Source organism: Crocuta crocuta, unplaced genomic scaffold (assembly GCF_008692635.1).
Source record: "Crocuta crocuta isolate KB4526 unplaced genomic scaffold, BGI_CrCroc_1.0 scaffold333, whole genome shotgun sequence".
Lineage (NCBI taxonomy): Eukaryota > Metazoa > Chordata > Mammalia > Carnivora > Hyaenidae > Crocuta > Crocuta crocuta.
The window spans coordinates 3968404-3987803 of record NW_027532856.1 but is presented as its reverse complement, the minus strand read 5'-3'; the positions used below and the strand labels follow the sequence as shown (position 1 = coordinate 3987803).

Sequence of the window (19400 nt, the reverse complement as noted above, 5' to 3'; positions counted from 1 at the left end):
TCATGTTTAATATATATTCTAAAAGGTTAATTTGAGAGAGTAGAAAAAGACCCAGGGCACATAGTTGAGGAGGACTCCAGGAATAAAATACAAGCTAAACTTAAGAAGGAATGGCTATGCCCAGCATGAGGAGAGACAGAAGGAACATGGTAGGAAGCACATTTGAGGGGATGAAATTTCCTCTGGGCTGAAAAATGACAGAAGGGAGTATGAGAGAGGTAAGGCTAAAGAAGTGAGTAGAAGTCAGCATATGAAAGGCCTTCTGTACCATTAAGCAAGTTTGGACTTTATCCTGTAAGTAAATGGAATCCAATAAAGGGTTTTAAAGTAGAGGAGTGACATGATCAGATATAAATCTAAAGGGCAAAAAAACCTCATTTTGAACTCATGCTGTGGGAAACAGAATGGAGAGGAATAATAATGGATACAAGAAACCCAGATGAGAGGCTATTTTGAAAGACAGCAGTCTACAGTAGGAATGTTAAAGGAAAAGACAAATCAATTCATGCACTATTTAGGAGGTAGAACCAACAGATTTTGGTAAATTAAAAGCAAAGTTAAAGCAAGAGGAAAAGATGAAAAATGTATAGCACCATTAATCAGTAAGATGATGAGCTATTCCTGACTGGCAGTCTGACGGATAAAAAGACAATGATCTGTTTGGGAGACACTGAGTCTGTTAACATCAAAACCAGACAGCTACATGGATCTGGAAGTTATGAGAAAAATAAAGGCTAGAGCTAGAACTTGGAGAGTAATCAGCATATAAACAGAATTGAAGTACAAGTGGAACTGAAATTACCTTGAAAAAAGTGAGAAGTAGGAAGAGTACAAAACATGGGTGGAAGCTGCAAGGCTGAGGACTAATGTTTAAGAGGTCTTCAGTGATCCAAATATGCCACAAAATATGCCAGTGTTTGTACCAAGGGCAATGTCAATAAAATAGTAGCAACACAAAGCTAACTTACAATTATTTTGGCCAAGACTTGCATGCTTAATTAAATAGGTCCAAGAACACAAAAGAAAAATTCAGTATTTGAGCCACTTCATCTGACGAATAACAGTGTGCTTTGACAAAAATCAGAATCTAAGAAAAAGATGATGTGGATGATGGTAGGCTGGTTCTACCAACAGTTACTTATGTGACCTAGGCAATTAAGTCTCAGGTTTTTTCAGTGCATATGATACGCTCTCAAAAATTCCCTTGTAAGTCACAGTCCATGAATCTATTCAGATGATTCTCTAAATCAGATTGACAGACAAGACAAACATCATAAAAGGATAACTAATATATAACTGTAGAGAAGACTAGGAACTTCGGATTCAGACAAACACAAAACTCTAATCCCTCTTTCATTTACTAAATTGTGAATGAGAGCAAGTTGACTAAATTCTCTACATACCACTTTGTACAGCTATAAAAAGCAGATAATATTAAAATCTATCTCACAGAATGTTAGAAATTAATAAGAAAAGGTACACATAAAGTGTTTGTGCACAATGCTAGGTACATAAGAACACTTAACAAATGTTAGCTATTATTAGTGTTTTAAATACCATTAGTAATACACTCTAAGATATATAATAACATATATAATATACATATATATTACATGCAGTATATAAATAGCACTTTCAATACCACAAGCTTTATAGAGCAGTGGCTGTCATATAGTAAAATATGATAAAGAGGAAAGAGAAGACAGAACAGCTTGTGCATCTTGGCCTCTGTACCTGGTGGTCCTGAAGCAGCTGCATCTTCCATAAGTTCTCCCTCTTCCAATTCCATGTTGTTGTATTCCACATCATTTTCCCCAGACCTAAGAATATATAAAATACATCATTCCTATACAGAAAGGACAATTAACATTATTTGTCCCACCACAACGAATTTTAAAACAGTAGAACATAGCTTTCTCCTACAAAGTAAGGTACGCTATTTCTCAATACGGAAATGTGGAAAAGGACTTTTAACATTATCATGTGTATGGGTAGTGTTAAAATACCTTTAAAAAATACTGAGACAGTTGGCAATATTTTTCTTTTGTAAAGTTTATTTATTTTGAGAGCAGGGTAGGGGCAGAGAGAGAGAGAGGAGAGTGAATCCTAAGCAGGCTCCTTACTATCAGAACAGAGCGGAATGCAGGGCCTGAACTCACAAACCGTGAGATCATTACCTGAGCTGAAATCAGGAATCGGATGCTCAACTGACTAAGCCACCCAGGTGCCCCAACATTTAATTTTTAAAATAGAAAATCTGAGAACCATTGTAAGCAGAAGAAATTATAACTTTAAAGAATTTATAACTTAATAGTAGGAAATTAGGCTTATAATACTACATTTTAAGGTTAAAAAGATCAAATTAACATATATGATTACTTTTTTTTTTTGCACATGCAAGCAGGGGAAGAGAGAGAGAGAGAGAGAGAGAAAATTCCAAACAGGCTCAATATACAGCATGGAGCCCAATGCAGGGCTCAATCCCACAACCCTGGAATCATGACCTAAGCCGAAATCAAGAGTTGAGCAGCTGACACCCAGGCAGCCCATAAATACTATTTTCTTCAGATGGTATTTCAGAAAAAAAGTCCTCACAAAATCTTTCGTACCAAAAAAACTACTGTCTTATTTTATTTTTTAATTAAAAAAATTTGTTTAATTTCCTTATTTACTTAGTGACTGATTTTAAATAAGCTCTATGTCCAACATGAGGCTTAAACTCACAACCCCAGTATCAGGAGTCACATATTCTATCAACTGAGACAGCCAGATGTCCCACTTATTATAATGACAGAATGCTATATGGAACAACAGTAACCAATACTAGTTTAGGATATTTAAAGAAGTCAAAAGAGAAACAAAAGCAAAAATGAACTATTGGGACCTAAGCTTCCTTCTGCACAGCAAAGGAAACAATAAAAACAAACTAGGGGCACCTGGGTGGCTCAGTCGGTAAAGCATCGGCTTCAGCTCTGCTCATGATCTCAGGGTTCATGGGTTTGAGCCCTACATCACGCTCTGTGCTGACACCTCAGACCTGGAGTCTCCTTTGGATTCTGCGTCTCCCTCTTTTTCTGCCTCTCCTCTGCTTAGGCTCTGTCTCTCTCTCTCTCTCAAAATTAAACATTTAAAAAAAAAATAAAAGGCAACTGACAGAATGGGAGAAGATAATTGCAAGTAACATGTCAGATAAGGGGTTAGTATCAAAATCTATAAAGAATTTGTCGAACTTAACACCCAAAAAACAATCCAGTGAAGAAATCGGCAAAAGACGTGAATAGACACTTCACCAAAGAAGACATCCAGATGGCCAACGGACACATGAAAAAATGTTCAACATCACTCATCATCAGGGAAATACAAATCAAAACCACAATGAGATACCACTTCACACCTGTCAGAATGGCAAACATTAACAACTCAGGCAACAACAAATGTAGGTGAGGATACAGAGAAAGGGGTACCCTCTTACACTGTTGGTGGGAATGCAAACCGGTAAACTCTGGAAAACAGTATGTAGGTTCTTTAAAAAGTTAAAAATAGAACTGCCCTATGATCCAGCAATTGCACTACTAGTTATTTACCCAAAGCATAAAAAACATTAATTCAAAGGGGTACAGGCACCCCTTTATTTATAGGAGCATTACTTACAACAGCCAAGATATGGAAGCAGCCCAAATGTCCACTGATTAATGAATGGATAAAGAATATTTGGTGTACACACACATACAGGAATATTATTCAGCCATCAAAAAGAATGAAAATTTTGTAATTCTGAACAAAACGGATGGAGCCAGAGGATAAAATGAACACTAACTGAAGTCAGAGAAGGATAGATAGATGATTTTGCTCTATGTAGAATTAAAGAAACAAAACAAACGAGCAAAGGGAGAAAGTGTGTGTGTGTGTGTGTGCGCGTGTGTGTGCACGCGCCAGCGCATGAGAAAGAGACAAACCAAGGAACAGACTCTTAACTACAGAGAATAAACTAAGAGTTACCAGAGGGAAGGTGGGTGGGAGAATGGGGGAAACAGGTGATGAGGGGGGAAGATATTTACAGTCTCAAAATATGTCCTTACAGAATATTTATTAATTACAAAAGGAAAAATTAGTAATTTTAGATTGGAGAAACCTGGCAGACATCACATTAACCGTGTGACCTAATTAATGGTAAAGAGTTAGATAAAAGACATTGCCCTCCCACTATGAGGCACTGAAAAGGTATCATAATTTCTTAAGTTCTCCTGCCTCTAGTGCATAATCTCAATTTAACTGTGAAGAAACATTTGAACAACTCCCAAATTAAAGCTTGCTACAAAAGAACTGCTCTTTCTCTGAAGTGTCAAAGTCATAAACAAACAAAAAAAAGATTAGGTGATCCAGATTAAAGACTAAAGAAAATTAATTAAAAGCAATATGTGATACTGGATTGGATCCTAGACCAAAGGACATCAATGGCAAATTTTTAAAAGGTCATAGGTTATAGTATTACATAGCGTTAATCATGATTTTTATAACTATGCTGTGGTTACATACAAAACAGTACACAACGAAAAGTATATTCACCTAACTCAAAAATCTCAACCTCCCTCCCCAAAAAATACAGAAAAGAGGAACTAAGCAAAATAGTAACATTTGGAAAATTAATCTGGACAAAAGGAATATGCGAATTGTTATCTAGTATTTATGCAACTTTTATTAAATTGAATAATTGAAAAATAAGAAACTATCCTTCAAGTTCCTTCATTTTTATAAGATACTCTATAGCAAGTAAACATGCTGAATATCTCCACTTTTAGGCCCAAATTTAGTTAATATGCTTCTAATAATTATCACTTAGATGCTTTATAGTGGTAGTTAATGTGAGACACTCACATAGTTTCTTCATCAATGTCATTTTCTTCTGTGTTACTTGTTGCTGTAGAACTGGCAGAGGAACTGCTGCCATCAAGATGATTCACTTCATCTTCACCAACAAGATCCAGATCCAGATCTCCATCTGAAAGTTCATGCTAGATCAAGGCAAAGAAACAAGACTTCTATCTCAAATGTTTTTACTCAGTTGATCATCTGATCCAGGCAATGGACCAAACACCAAAGAATAATGAAATAATCAGAATTCTCTGCTCCTATGCATAGGCAGCTGAGCCCTTTAGCAAACACAGAGCCACATTATCTCGTTCCACTAATAACTTATTGCTGCCATTTTCAGCTAAGCCTTCAGTGTGACTAGAGATGCTTCACATACTCCACTGCAGCTGCCAATAAGGCTCTTCACAGGGTAACATTTCAAACCATCATTCCTATAATCCTACCTAATCTTTAATATCAAGGACATCATAAAACTCATCACCTATCTGCACAGAAAAACACACTGGTTATTATGCATAAATACCCCCAAATTTCAGCTGCTCTACCGGCAACCCCATCATTAATTCCTTTAACACCTCTTTCACGGGTTAATTGCTTCACCTGAGTGCTCCATTATCTCCTTAAATTGTTTTGTCAATACCTTAACTTACCTCTCTCCCACCGGCTCCTTTATTTTACTACATACCTGAAGTGTCCCATCTTACAAATAACAACTGAAACAACAAAAGCTGGTCTCTGCATCACTGTCTTACTTTTTAACTTATTCTTTTTTTTTATGTTTATTTATTTTGATAGAGAGAGTGAGTGAGAGAGAGAGAGAGCAGGGGAGGGGCAGAGAGAGAATCCTAAGCAGGCCGTTAGCTGACAGTGAGAGCTCAATCCTATGAACCATGAGATCATGACCTGAACTGAAATCAAGAGTTGGATGCTTAACCAAGTGAGCCACCCAGGTGCCCCTCACTTTAAACAGTAACAATCATTTCTCAAATTCTCATTCTGGTTGTTGTTTAGCTAGGATAAAACCTGGCTGTCTCCCAAATCTTAAATCATTCTGTCTTCATATGGAAAATATAGTGTTTTACTAGTTTTAGTGAATGGAAATAGAACACACTTTTTTTTTAAATGTTTTTTATTTATTTCTAGGAGAGAGAGAGAGACAGCGTGAGCAGGGGAGGGTCAGAGAGAGAGGGAGTCACAGACTGAAACAGGCTCCAGGCTCTGAGCTGGCAGTCAGCACAGAGCCCGACACGGGGCTCGAACCCACGAACCGTGAGATCATGACCTAAGCGAAAGTCGGACGCTTAACCGACTAAGCCACCCAGGCACCCCTAGAACACACTTTTTAATTCTACAATTTATATAGTTTCTAGAATGTATGTCAGTTTGGTAGAACATACACTTTCTACAATAAATTAATTTTACTTTTTACAAGAGCCTTGTAACACTTTGATTCATCAATTTCTGACTTAACATACCCTAGTTAAGAAAATAAATGGACAAGCCTTTCAGTATATTGATTCCTCTACATATGTTGGAAACCATGATCTTATCATTTCTCTTACAAAACACAAAATGAATCTAAAACAAGTCTAATTATAAAAAAAATAAAAAATAAAACAAGTCTAATTATTACATGATAATCTTCATTCTGAATCTTTTCCTCTTCTTCTTCATCCCCTTTGACATCTCTTATAGAAGCTGTAGTAGGACCATCCTGGAGAAGCATATCAGTGCATGGCAAAGACTTCTTAGCACGTGTCTCAGGAGTGTCATCATTTTGGGGGCTCAGATGATTATCTGGTGGTGACAAATCTCTTGATTTCTGACTTCGAGATAACTCAATAGTAAGCCTCTTTTAAAACAATAACAGCACAAATAAACATGAGTCAAAAGCACAGTTCACTGCTCCAGTAAAAATATTTTAAGTAAAAAAATATATCCAGATGTTCCTAAAACCATTTTTGAAGCATCTCTCTCACTCCCTCCAAGTTTTGCTTATGGAAAAATCTCCAATTTACCTTCATTTTTCTCATATCCAGCCCCAGCTGCACATACAATAGCAAACTGTATAGTAAATAAATACAAGCAGTTTTAAACAGTACACTTAACATGAAAATCTCTCAAAGCATGTATTCATTCATATTTTACTCCCTTTTCTATTAACCATTCTCAGCACTTCAATCCTACTACCTCATTTCAATTTCCACTGGCAGAAAAGAAGAATTCCTTACATAATTTAGTTTACCACTGTAAGATAAAAATTCCCTAAGTGATCCTCCCCCGTGCTCCATTCAAGAAGTGAAAATTCAAGATGTGGCAATTTTCAATTATTCTATAACTTAGAATCCTTTAATTTAACGACAGCATGGAAAACAGAAATACTTAAGTCACTGAGAGAAACACAAAAAGTTTACCTCAATGAGAGCAGCACTCTCCAATACAGTATGGAAATGTTCTGAATGTGCAATGCCCAATAAAAGCACTTGAAATGTGGCTAGTGCAACTAAAGAACTGAATTTTTTATTTTAATTAAGTTTGTATAGCCATATGTGGCTAGTGGCTAACAAACTGTAGACAGTGTAAAATTAGAGGCTCAAAGGTGGGAAGCAGATGAGAATAAGATAATTGGACTTTTCTACAAAATATAAAATCTAATTACAAATATAACAAGCCAATAACACAATATGAAACACTAAACCCAAAATACATTTTTTTCCTTACCTCTTTAAGATTATTTATTTGTTGGATATAGCTAGTTTGTGCAGCTTCTAATTGAGTAATATACCAATGCTGGTCCCGACATTTTTGAAAGAATGTTGGAGAACGAACCTGAAACCTTAAAAGAAGAGCTGCACATGAAACGTGATCCAAACAGTAAAATGTTATCAAGCAAGCCTTGAATCGGTAACTACAAATTCTATAATTTTAAGTTTACTGGATTATATTACAACAAAGCTAAAATTCAAACTGAATTCAGAGCTGCTGGTACTAACCATTTTTATACATATAGTTTACAAATTATAATGATAAAATGTTCTGAGAAGTTATCTTCAAGAGGGAGGCAAACCATAACAGACTCTTAACTACAGAGAAGAAACTGAGGGTTGCTGGGGGGTGGGGCACGAAATGGGTGATGGGTATTAAGGAGGGCACTTGTTGTAATGAGCACTGGGTGTCATATATATATAATGAATCGCTAAGTTCTGCTCCTGAAACCAATACTACACTATATGTTAACTAACTTGAATTTAAATAAAAACTTGGAAGAAAAAAAAATTATCTTCAAGTCAGTTGTCTAAATTCAAAGTATGCTTTTGTAAAGAAATAATAGTACATATCACGGTTAAGCTCCCAAACTACTAGTTCAAATACAATGTTAATCTTGAGTTGGGAAGGCCATGCTATGCAGGAAGAAGGAAGCTAATGCTTTCCTTCCCCCTTCTTGCTCAGGTCAGATCCTACAAAAATAGGCAAAGTTTGTTTTAGACACTGCTTTTTTTCTTTCCTGTGTCCATCTCATGTTCCCATTTCTCTTATTCCTCAGTAAAAAAAAAAAAAGCAATTAAAGGGTCAACTCCCCAGGACTGCTTTACAGTCTTCCAAAGAGTTGCATGCTCTAAATAACCTATATTTTCAACCCCTCCAGGTAGCAGCTTAAATCAACTCTCCGTATTATCACAATACAGCATATTTCAGCTAGGGTTAGGGGAAAAAAACCAAGTATAATAAAGGATTTTAATGGGTAAGTGACAGGATCTTAGAGTTATCTGTACTTTTAAAACACTAATACTAATGCAAAGAATTTCTACCTATGTCAGATGAGTGAAAATGTGTCTATCTATGATTTATAGTGAAAAAATTTACAATAACATGTAAAGAGTCCCAAGAGGCAAGACTAACTTAGAAGCCTGCAAATCCTCTTTCCAGTCTTGCCATCTTTATGTTAAATACTATTCCATTTTTCATAACATTTTAAGGCTAGTATAGGCATCTACTAACCATCTAAAATTATCTGGAGCAGGTAACTATTTCCAGTCAAGGATACTCAGGCATTAGAGGATAGAGATTATTCACTCAACCACTAAGTGGATACTGCTTGGTTAGTATACACTGGTAAGACTTTCAAAAGGGTATTGTTATCTTTGAATAACTAAAGAACTATGGCCAACCTCGTACATTATCATTAGTTAGTGTATGTGTCATTAAAACAAAAGCAAGCAAAAAGGTAAAATTTTTTAACTTTCTCATTTAACAAAAAGAGAATAAATACATACTTATTCATATAGTTACAGAAAAGCCTTAAGTAATTTTCTAAAAGGTACATACAAAATTTGATCAGAAGTTTGAATTGGGGTTTAAATTTTCAGCGATCTCCCATTAAATAAATATTATGAACAATAAGATAATTAAGCCTCCTCTCCATGAAGTCTACAGCAATTTATTTATACTGCTATTATAGCACTATCTTATAGAATAAATTGTTTTTATCTGCCCATTTCATCTTGATTTTCCTGGGGACAAAATCCATCTTATTCCCTCTTAATATTAACCCACTGCCATTCAGTAAATGTTGCTGAATAAATGATAATAAAATATCACAATAGGAATCTGTTCCTGCACTAATATTCAAGGCTATAAGTAAAAGTTTTGTTATAAATAGGGATGGCCTAAATAAAGAACTAGAAGTTGGGCTAATTGCATTAAAAAATGAAACGATCACACAGATTTCCACCAGAAAGATTCAACATTACTATAACTCCAATAAGGAAACAACTAAGAATATTTAAAAAAAAAAAAAAAAAAGGCTCTTGGAGCACTTAGGTGACTTAGTCATTTGAGTGTCTGAGGTTTGATTTCAGGTCAGATCATGATCCCAGGGTTGTGGGATAGAGCCCCACATTAGGCTCCACGTTGACAGCATGGAGCCAGCTTGGGATTCTCTCTCTCTCTGCCCTTCACCCTCCCTCTCCCTCTCTCTTGCTCAAAATAAGAAGTAAACTTTTTTTAAAACTCTTCTGAACTAATTTGACAATAAATTATATTAAAAAAAAAGAAAAGAAAAGGCTCTTTTGTAGGTTGGTCAAATTGATGGCTGAATAATTTTGTTATCCTCCCTATGGTTAAAGTGGAGAATAGCAACAAATTATTTCTTTTGGCAAATAATCAAAAAAAAAAAAAAATCTGTAAGGTTATAAAGTGGAACTAAAATAATTCTCCAAAAGAACACAAAAACATGAATCATTTTTCCTACACTGAAAATGCAATAATCTTTTATCACTTATTTATTCTCCCAAAAAGATTATAAAAAACACATACTAGTTAAGGTTAATACGATAGCAACTTCAACAGCATGCTCTGGAACAAAGAGCTCAGAATAAGTGGAAATTAAGAGTATATCAAATCACTCCCAAGGAAAAAAGCTCTCAAAAGGGTTTCTATGGAAACTTCTTGAATTGGTAAACAGAGTTCAAAACGTATTTGAATCAGGGCGCCTGGGTGGCCCAATCACTTAAGCGTCTGACTTCAGCTCAGGTCATGATTTCACAGTTTGTGAGTTCGATCCCCACACAGGGCTCTGCAGTTAGCACAAAGCCCACTTCAGATTCTCTGTCTCCCACTCTCTCTCTGCCCTTCTACCAGATGCTCTCTCTCACAAATAAATAAATAAACTTAAAAAAAAAAAAAACCAAAAACCATAATTGAATCTACCCTTTTAATACTCAAGCTCTCATTGTCATCATCAAATTAAAACACCATGTAATGATACTCCAAAATGTATGACTTATACCCAATATTAAACAAGGCTGTTGTGGTTTTATAGTCAGTATTTATGTTATCCTTTCTTGCAAATAACATACCAACTACTATTACTTAGTTTATTTTCATCAGTTTTCATTTCTATTCCCTTAATTTTAATTTGCTGTTATCTAACAGAAACTGAAAATTATTTTGTGTATTTAAGCTTGTAAAACCAGTCACCCACATCTAATATACAATGCCAAGTGAGAAAAAGAAGCACTTGATCCCTCACTATTTTTATATTTCCAAACGGTGAGGTTGCTAGACACTCAATAGGTAAGTAAATGGAACATTATTTATAAGAAATAGTAGTTTCCTGGGGGGGTCTGGGTGGCTCAGTTGGTTAAGCGTCTGACTTCAGCTCAGGTCATGATCTCAATGTACCCAAGTTCAAGCCCCGTGTCGGGCTCTGTGCTGTAAACTCAGACCTGGAGCCTGTTTCGGCTTCTGTGTCTCCATCTCTCTCTCTGCCCCTGCCCCACTTGTGCTCTGTCTCTCTCTTTCAAAATTTAACAAATATTTAAATAAATAAATAAATAAATAAATAAAGAGAAGTAGTAGTTTCGTTTCTATGGAATTACTAACTAGATGTCAAGCACATTTCTAAGTTGTATTACTCACTGCACAGGACTTCTGGAAAGAAACAGTTAAAAACATAACAGGATTATAGTTAGCATGAATTTTAGTAGTCATCTTTGTTAAATAAATAAACTTTAAAATAAAGTTCTGATGATATTATTCTCCCCTGATAAAAACAATATCAAATGTTTCCTATTACCTTAAAATCACCGTATCATTTTGTCGATTCAAGTATCCTTCATTGGCAAGTAAGTCCAAACGGAAAAATCTATTATAACCCCAGCATTCTCCAACTTCAAAGTCAGATGCAAATTCTCGAATGATATTTTTGGTAGGATCATTGCAGGACTGATGAACCATCTCTACACGATACTCATATCTAATTTTGAAAAACAGACTATTAATACAGAGTTAATAAACAAAAATAGAAGACAGACATACTGAAACACTAAGTAGGTCATTAATTACCTGAAAAGAAACTTCTTGATAGTTGCATTTCTTTCAGAAATGACTATGATTTATAAAGACACCAGTTTTGTGAATGGGCTATCACAAAAGGATTGGCACCAGGCCCCTTTTCGCTCTTAAAAATGTTTACCAATAGGGGCGCCTGGGTGGCTCAGTTGGTTAGGCGTCCGACTTCAGCTCAGGTCATGATCTCATGGTTTGTGGGTTTGAGCTCCGCATCGGGCTTTGTGCTGACAGCTAGCTCAGAGCCTGGAGCCTGCTTCAGATTCTGTGTCTCCCTCTCTCTCTGACCCTCCCCTGCTCACGCTGTCTCTCTCTCAGAAATAAATAAAAAACATTAAAAAAAAATTGTTTACCAACAGAAGTGCCTGGGTGGCTCAGTGGGTTGAGCATCTGACTTCAGCTCAGGTCATGATCTCATGGCTAGTGTGCTGACAGTGCAAAGCTTGCTTGGGATTCTCTCCCTTTCCCTCTCTCTCTGTTCTTCCCCCACTTGTGTTCTTTTTTTCAAAAGAAATAACTAAAAGCTTGGGGCGCCAGGGTGACTCAGTCAGTTAAGCCTCTGACTTTGGCTCAGGTCATGATCTCACGGTTTGTGAGTTCGAGCCCCGCGTCGGGCTCTGTGCTGACAGCTAGCTCAGAGTCTGGAGCGTGTTTCAGATTCTGTGTCTCCCTCTCTCTCTGACCCTCCCCTATTCACACTGTCTCTCTTCATAAAAAATAAATAAATAAAATAAATAAAACTTGAAAAAAAAAAAGGAAGAGTATAGAGTCCTGAGGTCATACAGTTTGAGAACTGCCAGTCTGTGATCCCACAGTTCATGAGTTTGAGCCCCATATCAGGCTCACTGCTGTCTGTGCAGAGCCCGCTTCAGATCCTCTGTCCTCCTCTCTCTGCCCCTCCCCCCTTGTGTGTGCTTTCCCTCTCTCAAAAATAAACAAACACCAAAAAAACCAAGAGTGAACTGCCAATATGTGCCATACTATGCCAGGGATTCCATACAGTGCACATCTTAACAGACATAACAATACCTTAACTAACAAAAGTTATAAAAAATCCTAAAAGGAATGTATATAAACACACACTAAAGTTGGTTATTTAATTGCTTGTCTTACTTGGAAGTTTCAGGCAAACCAGCTGACAGTTCCAGAAACACAGATAAGTAGTATCCACGAACAACTCCATTTCCATCCTTAAACAAAGGAAGAAAGTCAACTATACATCCATAATTAAAAAGAAGGACATGTTATACAAATACAAACTACAGATCAACTTAAATGTAAAAAATTAAGCAACAAGGAAACAAACAGATGAACATCTCATATTTGGATTGGGAAATACTTCTAAGATTAAAGCGGTAACAGAGATAATAGAAAGACCAACAGATGTGAATCTCCTGACAATTGAAATGTTTTGTACATTAAAAAAGGAAATGATGAAAATACACAGGCATTCAAACAAGGAAAATGTCAACAGCTATGATAAGAGTTAAGAATTCTAGAGGCACCTGGGTGGCTCTAATAAGTAACTGACTTCGGCTCAGGTGGATCTTCCAGTGAGTCAAGCTCCATGTAGGACTCTGTGCTGACAGCCCAGAGCCTGGAGCCTGCTTCAGATTCTGTGTTTCCCTTTCTCTCTGCCCCTCCCCTACTCAAACTGTCTCTCTCTCTCTCTCCCTCAAAAATAAATAAAACATTTAAAAGTATATTTAAGTTAAGAATTCTAACATATATAAAGGAGTTCTAACATACACAAAACTCTTAAATATCAGCTTCCATGAAAAATGAACACACCAAAGAAAAGTATGAAAAATCCTCCTCAATTTAACTTATTAGGAGACAAAAAAAAATATTTAAGACCAAATATGAGTAAAACAGAAATAACACTTGATGTTGAAAGTAATTAAATGTAATTTCTACATAATGCCTATATGTTAAGCATTTCATTTAAAAGTCTGTCTGAAGAAGTTGATTAAATTTCTATTAGAGATTATTACAAAAGTAACTTCCCTATTTCCCCAGTATTTTGCTCTTTCTAAATGACTATCATTGTTGTAACCACACATATAAACACATTTCCCCAACCAGACTATGAGGATTAAAGGAAGGATTCTTATTATTCATCTCCACTGTCTACTGGAATATGTACTACAGAGGAGTACAAGTACTTGCTAACCCCTTCATTTCTAGGCTACTTTGCTCCAGATGATCCTAAGGAAGCTTTCAGAGTTAAATGAGATAATTACTCAATAAACAGTAAAGAATAAATGAATCATCAGTAAAGTGGGGGAAAAAAAAGGACACAAAAATTATATATTGTATGATCCCATTACATGAAATTCTGAGAAAGCAAAAGTATAGTGAAAAAACCAGATCAGTGGTTGCAGAGGGGCCAAGAAGGGAGATAGAAGGGATCAGCTCAAAAGACAAATGAGAAAACTGGGGGGGGTTAATAAAAATCACAATGTGGTAGTAATTATTTAACTATACGTATTTGTGAAAACTTGCCAAAATTAATAAACTTNAGTCTGTGACTCCCTCTCTCTCTGACCCTCCCCTGCTCACACTCTCTCTCTCTCTCTCCCCCCTAGAAATTAAATAAATAAATAAATAAAATTTAAAAAAAACAAAAAATAAGTAAATAAATNAGAGAGAGGGAGTCACAGACTGAAGCAGGCTCCAGGCTCTGAGCTGGCAGTCAGCACAGCGCCCGACACGGGGCTCGAACCCACGAACCGTGAGATCATAACCTAAGCGAAAGTCGGATGCTTAACTGACTAAGCCACCCAGGCGCCCCTTTTTTCGTCTTTTAAATTATGCTCCTAGAGTGGTGCCTGGGTGGCTCAGTCAGTTAAGCCTGACTCTTGCTTTTGGTTCAGGTCATGTTCTTAGTTTGTGAGTTCGAGCCCCACATCAGGCTCTGTGCTGACAGCATGGAGCCTGCTTGGGATTCTGTGTGGGTGTCTCTCTCTGACCCTCCCCAACTTGGTCTCTATCTCTTACTCTCAAAAGTAAATAAACACTTTTTTAAAAAATCTTTAAATTGTGCTCCTAGAACTATTTCCCTGGAATAAATTAATAATAAAAAGGAATAAACATTTTTTCACTCCTGATCTTTATCAGCTAATAATATTAGAAATCTTTTTTATTTTATTTTATCCTAATTTTAAGGAAAATGTTTACCATCTTAAGTACATGCCAGCCACACTTCCAACAAAATACTAGCTTTAAGATTTTTTAGTAGGCAAAGGATTCTGGAAAGATTGCAGCAATGGCAAAATAGTTTATGCAACTCTCTAAATCGAAACAGAGAACAAAACACATAATTAGAAAATCCAAAAGCAAAACAAAACACATAATTGGACAGAAAATCCAAAAGCTCACAAACAATATTTACAACAAAACTACATAAAAAGTTATCTCCACAATTCCTAAATATAAGTAGATAAAGATGTTATCGGTTACAACCATTAAGATCTGTGTGATATATACATCTGTGTGGGAGAAGACAGGGAGGCTATGGGATATCTAATGAATCAGAAAACAGGAAAACCCACAAAATGGCAAAGAGTTAGCCACTGAAAAGCCTCACAAGCCAAATACGACAACTGAAAATGGAATGAGCTGCTCAACAGATTATGAGCTGAGTACAAGGAGGACAAATATTAAAAAGTCTGAGAATTAAACGCAGTCAAATCACTCCAAATTCTAAACACTTATAAATTCTTACTCTTATTATAAATGAATCTATAGGGCCTTTCAAGATAAGTCTCAAGATTACAAAGTGCGTGCTAGGAGTGAAATAAAAGATAAACAGCAGAGAAATAATAAAAACAAAGGAAGAAGAAGGGCAGAGCCAGGACATCTCTCAGAAAGCAAAGCACCATATTTATTTTTGATTGCCTTATGACACTGGATATCCACCTGCAGATGAAATTGGGTCCCTACTTCACGTACAAAAATTAACTCAAAATAGATCAAAGTTCTAAATGTAAATTCTAAAACTATAAAACTCTTAAAAGAAAACATAAGAAAACAGCTTTATGACATTAAATTTCGTAAAGATTTCCTGTCTATAAAATCAAAAGCAAAAACAGATAAATTTAACTACATTAAAATTTAAAAACTTCTGTGCATCAAATGTTAAAAGAAAGTTACAGGAGAAAATATGTGTAAATTATACACCTAATAAATATGTGTAATCATAACCCCTAGTAAGGGGTTAATATCCAGAATATATAAAGAATTCCTACAACCTAACACCAACAACAAAATTTTCAAATGGACAAAGGACTTGAGTCCATAGTTCTGTGAACAAGATACATAGTCTTATAGGCATAAGACACTCAATATTATTACTAATCATTAGGGAAATGTGAATAGGAACCAAAATACTACCTCATTCTCATCAGGATGGCTACTATCAAAGAAACAGAAAACAAGTACTGAAAAACAAAGGGAGAAATTGGAACCTTGGGATGAGCACTGGGTGTTACATGTAGGGAAGAAATCACTGGATTCTACTCCTGAAATCATTATTGCACTATATGCTAACTAACTCGGATCTAAACTTAAAAAAATATACTTATATAATAATTTTTTTTAAAAAAGGATTCCTAAAGTGGAAGTAGGCACAGGTGTGATATAAAGACATTAAGTAAAAAACACTCTATAGTCTTGAATTTGAAGTATAAATGTAAGCACTGACTCATGAGTTATTTTATCTTAAAAAAAATACATATATCCAAAAAAAACCCCAATATTCAATTATATAGCAATTTTAAAGTCTTCCTAAGGGGCGCGTGGGTGGCTTAGTCGGTTGAGCGTCCGACTTTTGCTTAGGTCATGATNGCATCTCTAGCACCCAGTTTGGTCTTAATATATCACTTCCCACTAAAAGGAATCCGGGCTCTTTAAATAAAATGGCTGATTCCAGATATGGAGTAGGAAATGTACATGATGAGCCTAGAAGAACAAGAAAGCTAACTCCTAAGAATCACTGCTAGGGGCTTTTAGGGTCAGAGCAAAGTGACACAGAAGCTAACTTAAAGACATTACATATGCATAAATCTATGAGTTCATAATGACATTTTTAAAAACCTAATTGATCACTTCCAAAAAATTCTAAGGAAAACTAGTAACTAATAGGAAAAACTCCTGTTTCTTCTTTATGAACTATACCCGTGGGTAGCCAAGTAACAGATAATGGGAAGCATCTCTTAGAAGCAGTATCTTTTTTTTTTTTTTAAATATTTTTTTATTTATTTCTAGGAGAGAGAGAGAGACAGCATGAGCAGGGGAGGGTCAGAGAGAGAGGGAGAGACAGACTCTGAAATAGGCCCCAGGCTCCGAGCTGGCAGTCAGCACAGAGCCCGACGCGGGGCTCGAACCCAGGAACCGCGAGATCATGACCTAAGCGAAAGTCGGACGCTTAACCGACTAAGCCACCCAGGCGCCCCAGAAGCAATATCTTTATAGGGGCACCTGGGTGGCTCAGTTGGTTAAGCAGCCGACTTCGGCTCAGGTCATGTTCTCATGGTTCGTGGGTTTGAGCCCCATGTCTGGCTCTGTGCTGATGGCTACCTCAGAGCCTGGAGCCTGCTTCAGATTCTGTATGTCCCCCTCTCTCTGACCCTCCCCTGCTCACACTGTCTCTCTCAGAAATACATAAAAAACATTTGAAAAAAATTTTAAGAAGCATATCTTTATAAAAGTTATTACAATAAATGAAAAAAAACAAAAAAATGAGAATATCACTATTTTGCAACTTCCAATGAATTAACAGATGTAGGCAATGAACATCAAAAGCTACCAATATCACAATAAGAGATACAACTAGACATGGTGTGATAAAAGAGCACACTATTATTTATACTCTTGCCATAGGAAGCAACTATATATCTCTCATCATGCCACTGCATCCAGCAGCAAATTTGCAGAAAATTCCTAGGTCAAAGGAACATACTGAAATGCACCATGAGTATGGAATCAGCATACATGTATTTTTGATGGCTTTCTGTATCAGTAATTTATTTTTATTTAAAAAATAATTTCTAAAATAAAAATTTTAAATATTTCTTTGAAAGATAAATATCTTCCTAGAAGCAAGAAATAAAATTCAGTAATATCAAGGTTAATACTGTTGATATTTAACTCATTTTTTTTTTTTTAGTAATGTACACTATTAAAAAAACATAATATTGTCGATACTTTAGTTCTTTACTCCACTAAGGAAAGTGAACCAGGGAGCATCTTTCTAACTGCTAGATGGGATGCTGCCTAATTCATGAACTGCCTAATAAAGTAAATAAAAAAAAAAAAAAAAAGTGAACAACTCTACTACAGAACCCTGAAAGAAAGACCTTGGTTTCAAAATTTATTAGAAATATGAAGAACTTACTGGGTAAACTTTTAACCTCCAACATAGTCCTGAAACTTGAAGAGGTGGACTGTAAACAGGGTCTGCTCGCTGGCGCAAAGTGCTGAAGTAAAAGAAAACCAACCAAATCCCAAGATCAAAACTGTTGTGAAACATCAACACGTAAAACCAAACTCTAAGCGAACTTTATTTATGTTACTTATCTGCAGTCCGAACAAGTAAATGAAGACACTGAACAAGTCAAGATTCCACTGCATAAATTTATATATACTTACATTCTGAAATAAGGTTTAATGATACTGAAATATGTAGCAGTATCTTTTCAGTTTCAAAATTATGACATTCAAGGGAAAAGGAAAATATAACGAAAAATATAACTAAGTGTGAATTTAATTACTACCAACAAGCAGTCTTTTACCATTAAATAAAAGAAAAAAACAATGTGCTTCTTCCTCACATCTCTGTATTACAATTATCCTTTTCTAATACATAAAAACTTAAGAAATGTGCTTAATCTTAACACATGTGAGGATATCCTCAGAAAATTTGTAGTTTAGCCAAAAATGATCCCATAAGAAAAGACAAATGGGGGCGGGAGCGGCGCCTATGTGGTTCAGTTGGTTAGGCATCAAACTCCTGAATTTGGCTCAGGTCATGATCGCAGGGACATAAGATAAATAAAGCCCTGCATCAGGCTCTGTACTGAGCCTGGAGCCTGCTTAAGATTCTCTCTCTGCTCCTCCCCTGTTTAGGTGCTCATGTGTTCCCTATCTCTCTCAAAAAAGAGAGGGGGGGAGGGAAGGAAGGAAGGAAGGAAGGAAGGAAGGAAGGAAGGAAGGAAGGAAGGAAGGAAGGAGGGAACAAACTGGTATTAATCCTCACAGTTTGGCTTTATATTGATGGTTATAACCTCCTAGAATTTCTCTCCCTAAGGCAAGGCTTTTTATTTTGTGTTTCTCCATTTCCAAATTGTCTTTGAAAACAAGTCCCTTAAGACCTTTGTGTTTTAAGATCTCTGTTTCTAATCTTCAAAAAGAAGCAGTAAAAGCTAACAAAGTAACATGCAAGTTACAAAGCCTAAAATTTCTAATGATAATGGCCTCTCAGTCACAAATTCTAGTGATAATGGCCTCTCACTTCTAGCAAAGATAAATGGATTCAATTGGACTTCTTCCCACCACTCTTATTTCCAAGGATGGGTAGAGGAGGGCTCACTAATTTTAATAATCCCATTCACTCCACCTTAGCAAAGGCTAAGCGGATCCTCTTGGAAAAAAAAAAAAAAAAAAAGGTTTATTTTCCC

General features: G+C 36.0%; 1 protein-coding gene across 4 annotated transcripts in view; it reads right to left on the bottom strand.

Moving 5' to 3' along the window:
• TRIM37 (tripartite motif containing 37) overlaps positions 1-19400 on the bottom strand; it is a 127018-nt gene that overhangs the window by 62878 nt on the left and 44740 nt on the right. For all 4 annotated transcript variants that reach the window (XM_077745620.1, XM_077745623.1, XM_077745621.1 and 1 more), the window contains exons 11-17: positions 18119-18200; positions 12835-12911; positions 11450-11629; positions 7594-7708; positions 6506-6724; positions 4876-5012; positions 1735-1820 (exon numbers count right to left, since the gene is read on the bottom strand). In XM_077745620.1, coding sequence (XP_077601746.1) covers positions 1735-1820; positions 4876-5012; positions 6506-6724; positions 7594-7708; positions 11450-11629; positions 12835-12911; positions 18119-18200 — 896 coding nt within the window. The remainder of the gene's footprint in view (positions 1-1734; positions 1821-4875; positions 5013-6505; positions 6725-7593; positions 7709-11449; positions 11630-12834; positions 12912-18118; positions 18201-19400) is intronic.